At 44.6% G+C, this 19,495-nt stretch overlaps 1 protein-coding gene across 13 annotated transcripts in view; it reads right to left on the reverse strand.

Annotated features, from left to right (window-relative positions):
* tacc2 (transforming, acidic coiled-coil containing protein 2) overlaps positions 1-18,894 on the reverse strand; it is a 48,526-nt gene extending 29,632 nt beyond the window's left edge. For 4 of the 13 annotated variants that reach the window (XM_041050527.1, XM_041050535.1, XM_041050532.1 and 1 more), the window contains exons 1-7: positions 17,936-18,891; positions 15,943-16,050; positions 15,067-15,135; positions 10,821-11,065; positions 9,987-10,088; positions 1,677-8,126; positions 187-786 (exon numbers count right to left, since the gene is read on the reverse strand). In XM_041050527.1, the coding sequence (XP_040906461.1) occupies positions 187-786; positions 1,677-8,126; positions 9,987-10,088; positions 10,821-11,065; positions 15,067-15,135; positions 15,943-15,975 (7,499 nt within the window). In that variant the 5' untranslated portion in view covers positions 15,976-16,050; positions 17,936-18,891. Of the gene's footprint in view, positions 1-186; positions 787-1,676; positions 8,127-9,986; positions 10,089-10,820; positions 11,066-13,490; positions 13,812-15,066; positions 15,136-15,942; positions 16,051-17,935 lie in introns of those variants that run through there. The other 9 variants (XM_041050528.1, XM_041050534.1, XM_041050526.1 and 6 more) reach the window with 5 other exon arrangements.
* Positions 18,895-19,495: the final 601 nt, after the last annotated feature.

Below are 19,495 nucleotides of genomic sequence, written 5' to 3' on the forward strand. Positions count from 1 at the left end.
GAGCTCTGAGGGACAACAGACCCTTGACAGTTGACTTGAAGTTGGTGTTGTTTGCTGTTGTGATTATTTCCCAGATCATAATCATGGAAAAGGAAAAATTTGGATGTAAAGATCAACCAATTTTACTGTCAAAACACTCATTGTGACTGATTATGTATAAATCTTATGTTAAACAAAGACACTCACCTGCTGTCCTGTAGGTCCTCAGCAGAATCCTGAACTGTTTCAGTCACTGCAGTTTCTTCAGCTGGCTCTTTAAATGGCTCCTCAGGTGGGATCTCTACAGGTTTTTCCACCAGGTCCTCTGGCACCTCACTGATCAGCTTCTTCTCTGGCTCTGGGGGCTCTGTTGTCACCTTTGTAGGTTCTTCATTTTTCGTTGGCTCTGGGAGCTCTTCTGTGCTTTTTTCTGGTTCTAGGAACTCAGCTGGCTCCTGTACGGTTTCTGGAGAAGTTACTGGCTCCCCTTTGGGTTCTGGAAGTTCTTCTGGAGGCTCCTCTTCTTTCTTGGTTGGTTCTGACAGCTCTGTTTTTGTGCTCTGTGTTGGATCAGAAAGCTCTATTGTCTGCTGTGTTGGTTCTGAGAGCTCTTCTGACTTCTTTAAAGGTTCAGGAAGATCCACTGGCCTTGTGCCAAGATTTGGAGGTGGGGTCTCTGTTGTCTTCTCTGCTGTCTTCTCTGCTGCCTGCTGCGGTGGTGGGATCTCCTCCTGTCTCAGAGAAGCAGCTAACTCCTCAGTCGGAGTAAGAAACTCTAGCTGAGGAGACTCCAGAGATGGGAGGACTCTGGAAAAACAATACAAGAGAAGAGGGGGTTGTTGTTGCTTTTACAGCATATGCACAAGGAATGACTGACAAAAGACAAATGTGTGAGTTTGTGTGGCTGTGGGATCTTGTGTTCCTACAAAAATGTGTGTGTGTGTGTGTTTAAGTACTGTAGGTATGCGTGTGTGTTTGTATTGCTGTTGTTGCACTGTGTTGAGCAGTGTGTTTTGTGTGAGAAAAGGCTCATTCTTGCCCTGGAGAGCAGGGACGATGTCACAGCTGATGTCATCCTTTGAATATAAAGGGCTGCATTACTTCCATTAGACTTCAACAGGCACAGTCATCTGACCCGAGCTCCAGTCAATACAAAGTGCAGCTCTGTGTTTACATCCTCATTTATATTCATTGTCTCGCTGCTTTCTGTAATATCACTCCAAACAAGTCGTGAACATGGTGTTACTGGAATGCTAAGTTGAAAAAAAGAAAAAAAAAAACCCTGCAGAAAACCACGAATACTAAATGACTCTAAATAGTCTGAACATCACAGATTTACAACCCATGGAAAAATATAAATGAAAATTAAAATATTCATCTACCAAATTCAATTTTTCCTTAGTTGTGTTTCTGACTGTTGTGGTTGGTGACACAAACCCGACACAGGCTACACAAGTGCCTTCATCTGTGTGATGTACTTGAGCAGATGACATGTGAAAGCACTAACATGCTACTTTGTGAAACACTCTAAGGAGAGGGGGAGGGAGCCCATGATGGCCTCCACTGACATACTTCCAACACATAGATGCAAGGCATTTATCTGCCATTAACATAGTTTTACCACAGAGAAGTCACATGTGTTACTATTAAAGTATTTTGCTAATATAAGAACTTTAAACACATGCTCTTGTGTTTACCTTGAGGTCTCCACTGTGTTCACTTGTTCGCTCTGAGAAAGGGACGCAGCTTCTTTTAGAGCTTTTATCCAGTTTGTGTCTGGTTCTTGTTCTGTCTGGTTCTTGTTCTCTGACACATCAGCAGTCTCTATGTTCACAGAGAGTTGTTCAGCACGAGAGACGCCGGCAGGAGCTTCATCAAGTGGTTTCCCTTCACACTGAGAAGCAGCAACAATGGGGTTTACCGCAATAACATCTAGGGGCTTTGACAACAACACCTCATCATGTGGCTGTTCTAGCTGGGTAGGGGTTGTGAGATAGAGCGATGCAAAATCTTCCGGGCACTTTGACAAAACCGCTGATGGGACTGTGATAACATCAGGAGCTGTTTTATCTGGTGTATCACTGTCATTTTCTGTTGCCTTAAAGAGAACAATGCTTTCCTCAGATTGACAAACAGTAGTCTCGGTGCTGCTGTGTGACGCCCAACTTTCACAGAGGTCTGAAGCATTAACTGACCCTGAGCCGTTGTCTTTATAACTCAGAGTTTGATTTACGACCCCCTGTCTTTCAGTTGCCTCACTGTGTGTCACCTTTATCTCACTTTGTCCCTTCCCCTGGCTGCTTGCCTTCTCTTCGTCCAAAGCTGCTTTTGCTTCCCTTGTGATCGCTTCTACATCAGGGCCTTTTATGGGCGTTTGTACTACTGGGCTGCTTTGTGTGGCTGAGGTTTTATTGGAGCTCTGTAGCTGAAGAGGCTTGCACACTGTATCCTGAATTTCACACTCCTCAGTCTCGCTGCTGTTGCTTTTCGCAGCCATGGCAGCACTAAAATCCTTTTCCACAGTTTCTGGTTGCCCAACAGGATCTGGCAGGGCACTGGATATTTTTGTATGAATTTCTTCAGCCTGGTTTGCGCTTGGAATAACTTCTGTATGAATGTCTTGGCTATCTGTGCTGACCTTTGATTTAGAAATTTGGAAAGGTGAAGTCTCATGTTCCTGTGATGGAGACTCAACAGAGATCGCAGTGTTTGTTGAGGTCTCAGGTTTTACAGGTTGGTCTTGGCATGCAGCCGATAGATTTACTTTTTGTTGACCTTTACCCCCCGTATCACTCACACGGCCAGAGCCTGGCATTAAATCTGCATCTACCCCTAACCCAGGGCTTTTATTCTCATCCATCGCCTGTCTTGTCTCACCTACATGTGAGCAAGTTGTAACTACCACTGTGTCAGCTGAGGCATTTCGCTCAGCAGCCTTTCCACTCTCATTTAAATCACTGCCAAAGTGAGATGACACACAAACCCTGTCAACCCCTTTTACAGCCTGTGCTCCCTCTCCTTCTCCTTTCTCTAGATCTATCACTCGTTCATTGCCACTGCTGTCATCGCGTGTCAACTCATCCCTGCTTCCTGACTGACACAAACCCCCAACAGAGCCGTCTCCTTCTTCTTCTACCCCTTTTACCCCTGGACCCGGTGCTTGGGCCTGCGTGACTTGACTGTTAGTCTTTTCTACCCCCTCTAGACAGCCACCTGACAATTCCTCTGTGGGACGTCTGGATCCCAGACCGTGCTGCTGTTGCTGAGCAAAACAGTTTGGATCTGATGCGGACAGTGATGGGCCAAGAGCTGCACTAGAATCTGGTGCCGCGTCCCTGTCAGAGCTGCGTTCCAGTGTTGCTGTCGGAGTTTGGCGCAAACTCTGATCATAAACAGTCTGAGGTTCACTACCAGACTCTACCTCAGTGCTCAGCATGTCCTCAGAAGACCCTGCAGCTCTGTCAGGGGAAAAGGGAGAAGTCTCCGTCTCACTTTTAGATGCAGTCCCACTCTTCCTTTCTCCTTCCTCCTTTATATCCCTTATTGGTGATTCACTCTTTTGTACTTCACATTTATGTTGTGGCTGCATGTCTCCAATTTCCCCTACAGCCTCTTTATCTGGCTCATTACTCTGTTGTGGTATTGGGCTTATCTTTCCTGTCTGCAGCTCGCTGCTGATTGCTGTTTCCTTTTGATTATCCACTATTGCTTCTTCAACTTGTTTCTTGTCCTCTTCAAACATCATGGAGGTCTGGGCTCCCATTTTGTTTTTCTCTTTCATATTGTCTTCTTTAATTTCATCATGAGCCTCGTTGGTAGGCAGGTCAGAGCTGAGTGGGCAGCTAACATTTACGAGGCCATCCCTAATGGATGCTTCACAAATAACAGGTTTAACGGCAATAGAGTCTGGCTCAATTTGAGACAGAGAAATTACATTATCAGATTCATCCTTTGCCAGTGCACCGACTGCACCAGGAGGCTGAACTGGAGGAGACAGATTTTCCTCTTGTGAAAACATTATATTATTAATCGCAGAATCCTCAAGCTCAACGTCAGACTCCGTAGCATAATTTCTATCCTCCAGTTCTGGATGAATCTCATTTGCTTTGACAGCGTCGGCAACGTGCTCTAGATCATGTGCTAAGGACTTTTGTGTCATTTCCCTGCTCTTGTTGCCTTCCACCTCTCCGGAGACATTGGTACTGTCACCATCAGCACTGCGCTTATCTGTATGCTCAGGAAGAGAAATATCACAGTCAGTAATGAACTCCAGATGACTCAACATTGGGCCAGGAGGCCGTAGTACAAAAGTAGGATTACTGGCATGTTGCTCGATAACAGGAATTGACTGGTCAGAGGCTGTCACTGATTCATCCTTTGTCAGATCAGCAGAGTGAATTGTGGACTCGGGCCCTTCACCAGTTTTCATGGAATCCATGATAACTGATCCACAAGGAGGTGTTTGATCTAATTGGGTGGAAAGCTGATCACTGGGCTCAATAGGCTTTGTCTGAAGAGAGGTTGTCAAGGTAACAGCTTCAGGTTTTGGACTGGGGTCAAGGTCAGTAGAGAGCTGCCCAACAGGAAACTCAGAAGAGACATCACTTGAAGGCTTGCAGGTAATGTCATCAGTCGGAAGCACAGAAGGTGAAGAGGGAGGATCTTGTTTCTCTTCTTTATCTTCAAGAATGACAGTAACATCACTTATTAAAGGTGACTCCTGTGGTTGGTCAGTCTTGACTGAGCCTGTAGACTCAGCATGCAACTTATTTACCTCTTTCTTCTCTGACAAACACAGATTTACAGGAGCCTTCATTGTTTCTTCCTCTTCTTGCTTTATCACCTTTGCTGACGTCTGTTCAACTGTCACATGATCAGCCTTAGAGGTGGCACTTCTGGATATTTGTAAAAGGTCAAAACATTCCTCATTACCAGTCTGATTCTTCTCTGTAGGACATGGAAGCTGTTTTGTGGAGGCCTCAGTCACCGATTGTAAATCTGCAGTTTTTGGAACCAAGTTGTTGTTACCTGACTGATCTATGACAATGTTCTTGGTATCTTTAGTCTCCAAATCTCCTTTATCCAACTGGACATCCTCCTGTGGCTTTGGAAAGTCAGCTGAGCTCTGTCTTGCTGGTTCATCCTTGGTAGGAGCTGCATTTGTGAAGATTTCTGGCTTCTTCAAGCTGAGGAAGTCTGGGAAGATGTAGCTGGCCTCAACAACAGGATGATGCAAACTCTCATGTATGGTCAGCGGAGGCAAAGAGGCGCAGTCCAACGCCGGCACCGACATGTTCCTGAGATCCACTGAGGAACCGTCCTCTTGTTTCACAGTGTCTGCAAAGTGAACTCTATTGTTGCCTCCACTGCTGCCACATACATACACACCCACTCCAGCCATAGCAGGGCTACCACTATTGCTCTGGACCTGGGTTTGGACTTGGGACTCAGCTGCACTTTCGGTTGTCTTGGCTTCTGTTGTGCTACTTTCAGGTTGGACCTGTTGATTGTTGCTCTCTTGTCGCTCGACTGGGATTTGTTGTGAAGTAGCCACAGGCTGAGGTTTGATTAACGGCAGCAAGACTTGGCTGTAGTTTCTCTCTGACTCTGTGACGGATGGCTCCTCACAAGTGTGTCCCAGAGACAGGGCTTCCTCTGAAATCAAATTCTGTTTGAGATCAGCCCTTACCCCTCCATCTGTATTGCTTGAGCTCTGCTCAGGGTGAGTGGGGAGAGTAGAAATTGCTGCGCCATGCTGCTCCTGGCAGGGGTGAGAGAGACGGTCCCGTTCAGTGCAGATGCTCTCAGTGGTGGTAGCAATCGCTTCACTCCGGCTCTGTGACTTCAGCTGTGACTCGGCAACATCGGTGGGCGGACACGTCTCGGTCTCAGCTGATGACACCCCACTAGCAGTGCCTTCTGGCTGGCTGAATGAACTGTGCTCTCTAGCCAGCCTGCCTTTCTCTCCCACCTCCTCTCCTCCTCCTCCTCCTCCTCCTCCTCCTTCTCCTGCTCCCTCCAATCCCACAGCACTGTGAGCCTGACAATCAGGACCAGAGAGTAGCCCAAGGGGAGAAGTATTGATATAAGCTTCTAACCGGAGTGGCTCCTTTTCTCTGTCTCCCTCCTCAGCTGGTGAGATCTCTGCGTCTGCACTGTGAACGGTTGTCTCTCTCGGTCCCTTCATTTCAGCCTCAGCCGAGTTGTGTGGCATTTTGCTGCTGCAGCTTTTCTCAGATGCAGCCTGTCCCTCTTTGGCTGAGAATGCAAGTGAGCATTTTTCCTGTGAACAGATTAATGAGAGCTGAGGAAGGCTGTCCAGGAGTCCCTCTCTCTCTCCGTCTGCAGAGCTGAGGCACTTTTCTATCCCTCCCAAATCCTTTTCTCCCACTGCTTCCTCACTCTCTGCAATTGCTACAGTAGCTACTCTCTCCAGTGAATCACGCCTCACGCTTTCTCCCTCTCCGTTGCTTTCTATCACTTCTGGCATCGTGGGTGTTGTCAGTGGCAACGCAGCAACTACCACTAAAGCCTCTTCAAGGGCACTCTCCACGCAACTCTCTCCCACACAAGTTTGGCTGTTGGTGAGTGGGCTCCGATTCTCCTGTGTGAGTATCGCTGCTGCTGTGGTAACTATAGCCTCCTGTGTTTGTGCATCTGATCTCTTATCAGCAGAAGCAAATGGATTGATAACTGCAGTTTGGACACATGTCAAGGGTGTATTCTGGTCGTCCATGACGCCTCCGGTTGCATGTTGCTTCTGCTGCGGGCTCTTGTCTGAGCTCTGATTCATGCCACATGGGGCATCCATATGGTTGTGGTTATCTGACTGATGAGGCCTCTGTGTGGGACCCTGGTTGGTTGCAGGTGAACAGGCAGAGTCAGTAAGATGATCCTGTCTGCCATGAGAGGATGATAGTGGGGGGCTGGAGCTGGCCTTTCCCGCGGGACACAGCTGTTGTTTGTAATCAAACCCATTATCAGGCTGTTCCCCACAAATCACAGTCTGAGTGTCTGCCTGTGACACTGATTGCACATTTGCCTCTGAATCTGCGTGAATGCCTGCATCTACGAGTGACTCAGCCTGTAAATCATTTTCAGATTGTACTACTGTTCTCGCTTTCTGTTCAGTCTTCTCTGCCTTTTTCTTTTTCCTTTGTTTCTTTTTTTCTTTCTTCTTTGTCTCTTTGTCCTGCTCAGTCTGTCTGTCACTAGCTGAATTGGTCTGTTTGTCTGTTTTTGACTCCTCGCTGTGCTTGCCAGTTCCTGTCTGTGCTTCTGACTGCGGCTCTGATAATGCAGCTTTATCCTTTAAATGAAGGTTACTGCACCCCGATATTTCATTAACTGAATCATCTTTCTTTTCTGTTTCAGCTGTACAAACATTAATACTGCACCCATCACAATAATTTTCTTTCTTTATGTCTGCAGTCTCTGTTATTGCCTCTGTGTTTTCATCCCTAATCACTGTATTACAATCTCGACTGCCATTTTCCTCACTGGCTGCATTAGAATCAACATGGTTGTCTCTTTGATTGTCTTTCTGCTCCATAAACACAACATCTTTTGGGGTTTCTTTAAATGAATCTGTTTTCGCTGCCGTTTGTAATTGTGTATGTGGCGGTGTTTCCTTCTGCTCATCTATCTCTGTTTCTTTTCCCGGCTTAATCTCGGGACATTTCTCTGGGCTCTGCGTTGTTTTCATTTCACTCTCTGTCTCTGCTGCTCCTGCACTGTTCTCTGTACCCAGTATGTAATTCCTGAAACTAAACACAAGTGTCTCCTTCTGACTGTTTGCTGCCTCACTGTTTCCGTGTGTACTCTTGTTTCCATGGCCCCCGTTGCTATGTCCTGGCTGGACTGCGATTGGAGGTAGTGATGATGACTCACTGGACTTATTAACCATCACGTTTCCAGTTTTCTTCCCTACATCATGAACCATTTCATCTGTGGTGCTGAGATTCTCTGTGGGAGTAAGTATGCCCAGTGAGGCCATTTGCTCTTCACATTCCTGGAAGGCCTCTTGGAGCTCCAAGTCTAGGAGCACAGATGGGGAAGGGGTCGGGAGGGGGACACCCGGGTAAGGTGTGGCAGTGGGCCGAGGTGAAGCCTGGGCATCTGTGAGAACTGGGTCGATGTCATGAAGCCTGAGACGAGGGCAGGGTGACAGAATTAGGGAGTTAAGGACTGGCAGGCAGACAGCTGGTCATTCCACGATGCCACCGAGCACTGCTATTGCCAGAGCACAGGCCCATGCTCGTACACTGCACTCTATGATATGCACACACAATTGTTCTGATGATGCCTATTCTGAGATGTGCATTCCCCTACAGGAAATAACACCAGCCTTGTCTAAGCTTATGGTTGTTAATGAACATGCAGTTCTATTCAAACACACCCAAACGCATTAGGCATTACACTAAGTCGAACATATACAGCTTTTCAGTGCATTGCAACACGCTTTCAAATATAATTTCCCTATTTTGATGTGAATGCCTGAATTTCTAATTGTACCAAAAGTTCAACAATAAAAAGTAGTTTGTTTGATCAATAATGTGTTGGAACTATGCCTTGTATTTTTAAAGCTGACGTTTAACGTATGAACATATTGCTACCTCCATAAAGAGTCTTTATTCCTGTCAGTAGTGTCAATACTGTCAGCTTCATCCTGATCACAGTAGTGAATACTCATTTGGTTTTTAATTCTAAACTTTGTGTAAGGGATAGTGCTTGTTAGACTGTAAAAGTGAATGAATCCTGTTATGTAAATAATTACACGTTTATTGTTATATCCTTTAGAGAAAAGGGGGGAAACCATTACATATGCTCATATACAAATACAGCCTCATAAATCACATACTGAAGCAGTGACAATGCCCTGCAAAACAGTCCCTTAAGTACAAAGTTAGCATCATGATGTTAGAGTGCTGGGAATAAATGCCTTTAATAGTCAGGCTTGCTTTTTCCCTTTCAGTTGCTGAGTCACAGCTGAGCTATTAGCTTGCAGTACAGGAAAATGGTGTGTCATCTTAAGCCTTAAGTCCCATTATGTATATAGATCCATCATGAGATAAGTTACATTCCTATTAAAGTCAACAGCTGTTATCTGAAAATCTCCCCCGCACATCTCCTTATCTATTTTTCTAATACAGCTATGGCAACAGCCGTTATCAATGTCCAGATGCAAATAAATAAAGTGGAAAAATAACATCACTTTATATATGAGTCACTGCATGTGATTGGTTTATACAAACCTTACGTGATTGCTCCATAAATGCTCTGTCATTTCCTTCTAAGCACAATCTCTGCCTGCAACATCACCTCACTGAACTTCCACTCAGGCCTGTATCTAATTCACCTGGCACTCCTTACTTAAAGGGTGGAGCAACGAAATAGATTAAACTGTGTGCAGCTGACAAGTTTTGCTGTGATACTACCTGTTTCCTGTCAAATCTACCTGAGGTGTAGAAGAACAGGTGCTTCTCACAGTAATGGACTGTGTATGTCCTCTTACTTTGTGGTTTGTGGTTTAAAAATCAGGATTTTTATCTTTTTTCTTTTCTGCAAGTTAAGAATTTTAATCTTTCCAGTGAAAGTTTTCACAATACTTATTTCAAATTCACAGTTTTACAGAACGAGCAATAATAATCATACTTCTGCAAAGACTCAGATCACATTCAAGCCTCAAAAGAATTAGTGCACTTTAATTCAGCACTCAGACAAAAGCAGAATGTCAGGCAACGTTTGATGCCAAACATAGAGTCACCCTGTAGATAATTTAACCAAGCATGAAACAAAACAAATGACTACGCCTCAAGCCAAGCTGCTTAAACAGACAACACCCAAACTGTGATATCCATCACACTCAAGTATAAGTTAGAAACACGCTCATCCTGTCATGTTTTCGTTCCACTCCATGCTTCCTGCTTTCAAACTTTATAAAGCAGTCTACTGCTGACCACACTCCCACAGCAGATGCCGCGCCGTCCCCCATCATCACGTGATACCTTGTATCTAGAATCACCAGTGGTCGACTGACTTCCATGTGATGCTGCAGGCCCGCCAGCAGAGGGTTCACCTGCTCACATTTCCTTTCACCTGAGCTAGTTCTGCACACATTCACACATGGAACAAATCAATGTCAGATAACTTTCACCTTAACTGAGCAATTGGTACAACTCTGTTCCCTTACAGTCATAAATCAAGCAAAATAAACATACAATATATCATTACACAGCAATGCAATAATGCTATGATATTTTTTTCTTTATAACGGACTTTTTTTTCCTTTACTTTGTAGAACATAACTTATTTTTTATTAAGAGATACAACTGTCATCACGTCTTTATCCAAATGTTGCTAAGCTCTGACTGGTGCACAGAAACATGTCATGTCCCCTTTTTCATACTGAACCCCACCCACTGTAAAACAGTCAGAAAACCAAGGACAAAAGCTCAGATATCTTTCATGAGGCTGCGGCAGAAAACTGTTGGACCTTATTGCTCATAATAAGAAGCTGACTGAGAAAATTTCAAGGCCTCCAAAACTCGTTATGATACACAGTGACACCAAATCTATTGTGTATCTAACATAGAGATCCAAGAAAACGCACTGGTTTCACTCTCCCGCTGTATTTCTTTTTTCAGGAAGTAGACAAGGAATGCAAACAACGGTAGTTATTTACATGATTCACAGTTCCTAAGAACTGTAACAGCCACCAAAAGCCAAGAAGAAACTTGTCTTTCTTCTTTCTGTGGTTCAAATTATGGTTTTATGGTGACATTATGAAAGAAATGGTGTATTCATGTGTGTGTGTGTGTGTGTATAACCCCTCAACTTACCCTAGGGAGGACTCCCAGATATTGAGCTCACTGCTGAAGTCTAGACTGGGCAGCAGGTCATGGGGAAACTCAAGCTCCTCCTTGTCCCTCTGGTCTTCAGCTGCACCTCTGCTCTCCTCCACTCCGGTGATGACTGGGACGTCTGGGAGCACTGGTTGGGACAGCAGGTTCTGCTGGCTGGTGGAGGCTTCGGTTAGCAGCGTTCTGTCATCCGTCTGGGTCAAACCCTCAGACTGAGCTTCAGCCTGTGGGACAGTGAAACATAACTGTAGTGAGCTACATGCCGGATTCTCTGCAGTTCTACGCATGATAGAGTGTGTGTTTAAACAAGTGTGAGCATGTTCTGGGCAAACATGGGAACACCGACAGATTTAATGCTCAAAGCCAAACATCATGAACAAATAACTCCACCCACGTGTTAAACTATTAAGGTGTTAAAAGTGTTGTTTGTGTAATAGCCTAATGCATAGGTCACATAGACTGGAGTATGCCTCTTCCATTCAAACACCTTATCTTTGTCTCTCTACTTGTTTTTCCTTTGCTGTTACTGAAATTAAAGGATTATTTCCAGCATTGTGCCAGGCTCACTGCATGGGCCTAATCTCTGCAGCTTTGTTTACACTCTACTCTTGATCATCTGAAAAAAAAAAGAAGCAGGTAATTTATTAGACTGTTTGCTGTTTTCCGCCTTAGAAACACCTCACAAGAAAGTCTGCTATAATATTTCTTCGCCAGGTGTCAAAGCATTTTTACGCAGGGAGTAAAAATAATCATTAAAGACAAACCGGTCCTGTTGGACTGTGACAAGCATGATAAGACATGTGGTGTAATAATTGTCTAAAGTAGATAAGACATTTTGCAGTCTTTAATTCTTTCCATTATGAGTAAATGGTTAAGATGTCCCTTGATTTCACAACATTCAACTGTGGACCCACTGTGTGATGGAATTTCTCCTGCACAGCCTGCCTCAGTTTACAGAGGTGGAAATGTTTTTCCCCTATTTCACCCACTCACATGTAAAGGTGTGAGGTGCACAGGTGACAGATCTGCACTTGCACAGACACATGCAAACGTGCAGATATATCGTGGCCCTTCCAGTATGGAATGTGTGTGTGAGCTGTTTCTTTCTGAGAGAGCCTGTTTTTAGTGAATTAGGGTGTGAGTTCATTTGACAGCTTGAGTCCAGAAGGATATAACATGGCTGTGGTGATGCTGTCCATTGTGGATCGAGCTGAGATTCAGAAATGAATCTGTTCATTCATTATTTATGAACCAGTAGTAGACAGCATGGCTGCACACAGGCAGAGGTGACTATCATGACAAGAGGAAGTTAAGATGAAATTAATTCTTTAAAACACTTTTTTTTTTTTTTTGTTGAGCCAAAAAACAATTAAATGTTGCACTCCTCCTTCAACCTGGACAACAAAATGTCACCTCTTGCTCTAGTTTCACCTCACTGGTGTACTTACTGGATGCTGTTACTGGAGACAGATTAAATAGTAAAGCTGTGTGAGTAGTGGGGAGGCTCTGAGTCACCGGCCTCACCTGTGTCACCACTACAAAGAGCTTTCTTTGTGTGACACATGCAGCTCAGGAGGAGGATCTGTTTGCTCCCTCATAAACACAAATGGTGCTAACACAAACACAAGAATAACAAATAGTTCAAATCTTTACGACTGATTTTACGAAAATGTTGGTCAATTATGTGAAGCCTCTCTCTTCACATCTGTGTATGCAAAGCTCAAATCATATTAGGTTATTTTTACAAGTACTATTTTAGACTACTCCTGCTATGCTTCTTTTCAAAAGAAACCTGGCTCCACATTTTTAGAAAAAAAAAAACATAAAACATTAAAGAATCTCAGAAAGAAAGAAACTGAGGCCAAAAAAAGTGCTTCTGCAGGTAAGAGTGTCACTCTGAACGCCTGTGATCTACCTATTGATGTTATTTTCTCTATTAATGTTACATAATCAGATTTAAAAAAAACAATCCTTCCACACCTTAACAGTCACGCATGCAGAGACAAACGCAGTTTTATCATGAGATAGCTTTATGTTGACGTGTCTTGGGTTTCCTGTTTCCTGCCTGAGCTCTCTCACCTTGTCAGAGTGGAAACTGTAAATGTATGGTGCACACAACAGACTAACCTCCACACTGAAATCAGCTCAAAAAAGTTCAGACAGAACGATGAGGAACAGCAACAGTAAGCGAAGCGTGCCCAAGTTTACAGCCAACAGCCATTCCCTATATAATTGGCCCTTTAAAAGGCCATTAGTAGGGTCATTGTAGAGACATGTGAGGTGGAAAAGCACAGGCCTTGTTTCAGTTAGTCTGACCCCCACACAGAAAGCACTGTCTGTTATTAATTAACCCGCAGGAACAAAACAGAAAGCAAGCTGATGTTGCCTGGAAACTGCTACTTGTCCAACAGTCGGTCAGTAAGTCATACTGCTAATTGAACGGGTCAGTGTCCATGTGCTAACAAAACTTTAATGCTTTACACATGACTGTAGTAAACAGAGAGAAGACAGCAGTGCTAAGCAGGAACAGACCCTCACATGACGAGAAACATTACACAGATTCCGCTTGTCCTGTGTGAAACAATGCATATATCTCCCCTGATTACACACCATTTAAGCTTCATCCCATCATCTCTGTGTTGCACTTACCCAGCAGTGTGCTCCACTGTGCTGAAGGTGACTCTACAGTGCAGTGCAGCTCCTCTGCTACCCTTCTACCTTGCTCAGTGTACAGGCAGCCTCTGTAGGGCTCTGTGTTTTGAAGGGGGCCGACGACGACACAAACATGCTGCAACACATGCTGCTGACGCTCCCTCCCCTCTCCTGTACTGACTCAGCTAACTTCCTCCTCCTCCTCCTTTCCACAGTCTTGTCCTGTCCTCTGCTGCTGCCGCTCCCCTGTTAAATTTCCATGAGCCTCCTCTGTTTTTTGCAGTGTGTGTGTGTAGAGTCTGGAAACACTACACTACCACGCACTGACAAACACAGTGCTTGCTGCTGAGACTGAGACTGACTTGACTGGGCTGGCCACAGGGAAGTGCTGACAATTCTCCTCCCCCTCTCCTGTAAACTCTTTCCACTCAGCTCCCTCTCTATCCCCTCCTCCTCCTCCTATCTCCCTTCCCTCTTTTTGTTATTCAGTCCTTCCCCATCCACCTCTGCTCCTGCCTCCTCCCACCCCCGCCTTCCCCTTGCTGCTGTGTCTTCTGGCTGGCTGCACTGACTGACTGACTGACAGTGCCTCTGCAGGTGAATGCTGGGAATTAGGCCAAGGGTCAGACCTGCAGTGACCCCCGCAGAGAGGATCGGGTTACACTCCATAAAGCTTTGGTTACATGCACACATGGCTACGTGCACACAGAGACACACAACATCCTCCTGCATCATGAAAGCTCCTTTCTCACCCAACTTTGACCTCCCTGTGTTACAAAGGTGTGACATCCTCTTCATCGGTACACATGGACGTGAAAGTTCCCACTCACCATTTAAACAGCCAGTTTGACTCTCAAGAAACATTTAATATTTTCACCTTTATGGTGAAGTGTCTCCTGTGGCTGATTATCCGCAGGATATTAAGCTGTTCAGAATATAAGCACTATCTTCTGTGGATTTATTTTATCTGCTTTCTTATTATTATTTCCTCAAAAAAAAAAAAAATATATATATATATATATACATAGTACAAATATGCAAAATACACAACCAGGTCATAAAACCAGATAAGGGTAGTGAAGAGTGTTGCAGTCACAAGGAATCACAAGCCTCGAGGATGCATTTTCCGATGTCATTCACATTATTAACTATGATGTCAAAGGGAATAAAAATAAACCACATCTAACTGGCTCATTGCAGCACACCTCGCCTGAAGGGATGATCATAAATGAGGAAGGTATGAGAGGTTTAGAAATCTGCTTATTTTCACTGTATAACCCTTTTCCCCCCTGGCTGCACTATGTCTGTGTGAGTTTAAAGACACATTTTCTGATTTTGAGCTTCAAAATAACTAAGAGCAGGCAGGGAGGAAATTTTAACTGCGCTGTTGAGCACCATAACAAAATCAGTTTACTGATTCTTCTCTCTGCTTACTGTGAAAAGATGTATTAAATATGTCACCAACCAGTAAACACAAGCTAATACTCTCTGAAGCACACACACACACACACACACACACACACACACACACACACACACACACACACACACACACAATGCATGTGCAATGTACCTGTGAGGAATCATTTTGATTTTCCTGTGGTGGAAATAGAACAACATTCTCTGGAGCGCCCTCTTCTGGCTGTAATGGGGAATGAAAGAGATCTTTAGGGGTAAAAACCTATTGTACAGTATATAGCCATGGCGGTATGCACTAATGCACAGAAAACAAATCACCATTGTTTTTTGAGACAAGACTAACAGTGTTAAAGTCTACAGTCACATCCAGTGAACTCCACTGTACAAGGTTTGTGGAGTCTATAGCTCATGAGACAAATGTTTATGTTAATCCTATTAGGTTAATCCTGAATTCCACGGCTGAAGTCCTCCAGTCACATGTGGAAATGACTGTTTTTTTTCTATAGCTGTCTTTTTTGTGATTGCTGTTACCAAAACAAAAAAGACAAGTTAACTGCAACAACCTTTCTTGTCCACATGCAAACTGGAGGCATATAATGGATAACAGCTTTCCAACCATCATAGGAGAGATGAATTTTTATAAGCTGAAAGAAAGAAAGCAAGCAGCAAGCCTTGAAGTTTCAGAGTGTGTAGCGGTAAACATAGGTCATGGCACAGCTTGGAAGTCATAGCGTAAACATCTAACGTTGAACTCACAGGTTAATTATAAAACAGAACAAGACGTGTTATCTAAATGCTTATTAGACAAGCCTCAATTAAGCACAGGAATGCATACTAAGTCTACAGCTCCACGGACATCCCATGTGTTCGACTGACAGTTTGTAACAGTTCGTAATCATGCGAGTAAGTGTTAGTTGTGTTAGTTGTCCGTGCATGAAAGAGTTTAAGGTATGTACGGTATAGCCGAAGCACAGGTGGGGGGCAGCAAGTAGCAATCCCAGCCCTCCAGTGCCAGCAAGCTTGGCCTTACCAACGCCTCAGTTGTGCTGCTCTCGTTCCCCATGGCTCAGCCAGCTGCAGGGCCACAACTGCCCAAACCAACGGGCACCCCCCCCTCACATCAGCTGGCTGAAAGACACTAGCAGAAGAAGGACCATCAGAAGTCAGCCATCCCCAGGTTGAGCAAAGAGAGACTGAGAGAGATGGACAGAGTGAATAGGGGAACTGTGGTCCCCTCAGTGGTCACAGACTCATGCTCCACAGGATTAGAGCTCTTTGGTATGAGGTTGAACCAGCAGGGAGAGAGAAGGGTAAGTGCGTGTGTTGTTTTAGAGATTAGGGACCTGTGATGCAAAACCTCCCCCCAGGACCAAAGTGCAGGCTTTACCTCTGCTGATGTGGGCTTAAAAAGCAGGAAAAACAGCATCTTCACATAAGAGCTATCCTGCAATTCTAAAAGTGGACTCTACAGATTATTTGAAGGGTACATTAGACAAATTCAGCTCCTGCTGCAATTAATTACCACAACCAGCAGGTGCCCTCTGGTCCAAATCAGCAATAAGAACATCTACACATGCAGTCGGTCACTTTGTGTTTGTACATGTGATGTGACTGAGTGACTGTAGCATATTGACACAGTGACTGAGGCTGGGTAATCCCCTAAGGTAATCCTCGTGGGGTAAATGACAGATTGTGCCATCTCTTGGCTTTGAGCAGTGTTCAGTCTGTTATTGAACACGAGGTGGGATTGAGACAATTAAAATAATCCAGGAGCTTCTTTAATCCAATTTGCAGTCTCCATATAAACATTACAGTTTAGAAAGACATTGTGAAGACATTTAAATTATCTGAAGAAAAGCGCAGCAGCTTCTAAACAGGGACTGACTTTATATCAAATACGGGTAGAGCCACTTTCATTACCCTCTCTATCTCTGACAGTCGTCTTTCTTTCTCTCATATGAACATTTACTGAACGCATTGTAGCAGAGCAGTAAGCACACAGTGCCATAGAGTGGCTGTTTGTGCATTCCTGATATGACTGTAGGGACTGTGTTTAGTCAGAAAGCACTGACCTGAATATGTAAGACTTTATAAATAGAGATCGACCCTGTCCACTGCTGTTAGACTTTATTCCAGTCTTGTGCACAATTTGTCATTCACACTTCATTTACAATCAAGAGTAGAGGTTGCTTTTTTTCCAGTTATGAACCATTAATTTGTTTTTTGACTCTTGAATTATTATCTTTAGATTGTGAGGATTTTCACTGATAATGCTGTGAGAAAATGATTATCTGCTTTTCTCCTAATATTCTGTAGTGTGGCAGCTCATCTCCTGTGCCTGCCTGCTTGCTATTTGTGTGAATGGGGTGTAATTTCAGCCTGCTCCCTGCAGACGTGTGTGTACTTTAATTGGCAGCAGTGTTTTGGAGCTTTCTGGCAGCACCCAAAGCACTGGGGGACAAATCATACCATTAGACTGTTGCCAGGCCTCTTCTCACCTCATCATCGGCCTGTCCATCACTCAACATGAGCCATCTTTTAAGCTCTTGGGTTTGGATGAACAGTGTGTATCTTTGCTTAGACACCTACAGTATGAGGTTACTGTTTCCTGCCCCGTGTCTGACCCCTCCACCGGCACAAACACCAAGCAGGAACACAACCTCTAAACTAAACCAAATGCTGTATTTCTAATGTAATTTCTTATAGCATAGAATATTGTATGTGTCAGATAAATAATGTAATTAAGCCAGGTAAGAGAGCAAGGAGTGGGCGTACTGTGCAGTAGATGAAGTCGTGGTTTAAACCATGTTCATCCACCTGGCCTGGGCAGTTATAGTAAATAGATTGAAATCATCACAATACATCAAACAAAATGTTAATAGAAGCAAAACACGCTCACACAAATTTCAATACAAGCTCTAACAGTTTAACCTTCTATTTTCATATACTAACTCTCCTCCACCTGACCAACCAAATCAATTACCCCAAACCTGTACCAATGCTGCAACTCATAAACTACTCACCACTGCAAACAAGAGACTGCTCCACACACAGTGTCTGCTTCAAGCTTTTGACAAACACCTCCAATGTGTTTACTGCCGGACTCAAGGCCAGTGTTTGTTTCTGTCCTCTCCTCTGAGGAGCCCCGGCCTCTCTGTTGCTATTTTTTGCATTGCACGTTGAGTGGGAGGAGAGGACGAAGGGTGGACACAGGACGGGAACAGAAGTGGGCAGAGGACCGAGGGGAGGAGACCGAACAGGAGCTGGGGAGGCCATGTCTGCTTTAGGGTGGGTGGACGGGTGGGTGGGGGCTCACCTGCTCTGACAGGCTCAGGAGGCCTGTCAGTCAGTTGGAAGGGAGACACTAGTTCTAGGGCAACACTGTAAACAAACAGGCATGCTGGACAGACAGGAGGATGAGGTGTCAGGTCTCCTGGCCCCATGACTGATCATGTAAAAGGCTGCAGACGCTGCTCTAACGTTCTTGTAACTTTGCTTTGTATCTCTCCAAACCTTTTACATTCATTCATCACCTCATCTTCAGCTTGGGGAACGCCTCCCTTCTCCCTTCAGCTGTGTCTCTCTAAAGTAGACAGTGATTGAAATGTGAGGACAGCCACTGAAATGCACTCACACAGCCACAAGTCTGCTACAACAAAGAGTACAAAAAGCAACCATGCAAACAGGAACAGAATGTACAGATTCATAAAGTGTTTTGGATCCTCTATTATCTGATATCATCACAAGCCATCTTCAGCTGAGCGCTCAGTCAGTGATTGAGAGCAGGCTTATCGTCCCTATAAATAACACTGATTTGCTCAGCTCTGTTTCCAACAGACATCACAGCACACTCTCAGCATAAACATCTCCCATTCTGCTTTGCCTTCTCCTTTCTCAACTGTCACTCAGGCTTTTATCTGAGTGAATCTAATACATTTTCATCATCTGTTTTCTTTAGGATTCGTCAACCTGCCTCCCATCTTCCTCCACTACAACCAGCATCACCCTCTCACCCTTTTATGCTCAGCTCCTCCCTTCCTCACCCTCTGCCCTCCGTCTCCACAGCTCCTTATCCCTGCTGACGTCGCCCCTCCTCCAATACCGGAGTACACCTTCTAACTCTCTGCCGTTGCCTGAAAAAAAGACTCAGCTCTTGACCGGTGAAATCTATTCTGCTTCCTCCTGCACACTGTCCCTGTTCAATCAGACAGGCACTGATGCTACGCCGCACACAGCCTCTGTCCAGCACACTCCCTCTCCACTGTTTACCTGGCTGTTTGAGATTCCAATGCAGCTCCCCATCTTGTATTCCATGTCCTCCTCTGGTGAAGTGACTCTGGCATTACACGGCTGGCAGAGCACCTTTCTGCAGAACTGCATCGTTATCAGTCAGACTCAGCATTGCCAAAGCAGGCAGATCTCTGCTGAAGCTACAGAGAGAGTGTGTGTGCGCACGCCTCTGTGTCTGCACGAGTGTGTGCCTCAGTGACTAATAAATGCTCTGCACTGCATTGCCCGTGGTGCGCCTGTGACATATATTTTCAAGCCATTGTTATATAAAAAAATCTATATTACATAAGGAA

This window comes from Toxotes jaculatrix, chromosome 11 (genome assembly GCF_017976425.1).
Source record: "Toxotes jaculatrix isolate fToxJac2 chromosome 11, fToxJac2.pri, whole genome shotgun sequence".
NCBI classification, from domain to species: Eukaryota; Metazoa; Chordata; class Actinopteri; family Toxotidae; genus Toxotes; species Toxotes jaculatrix.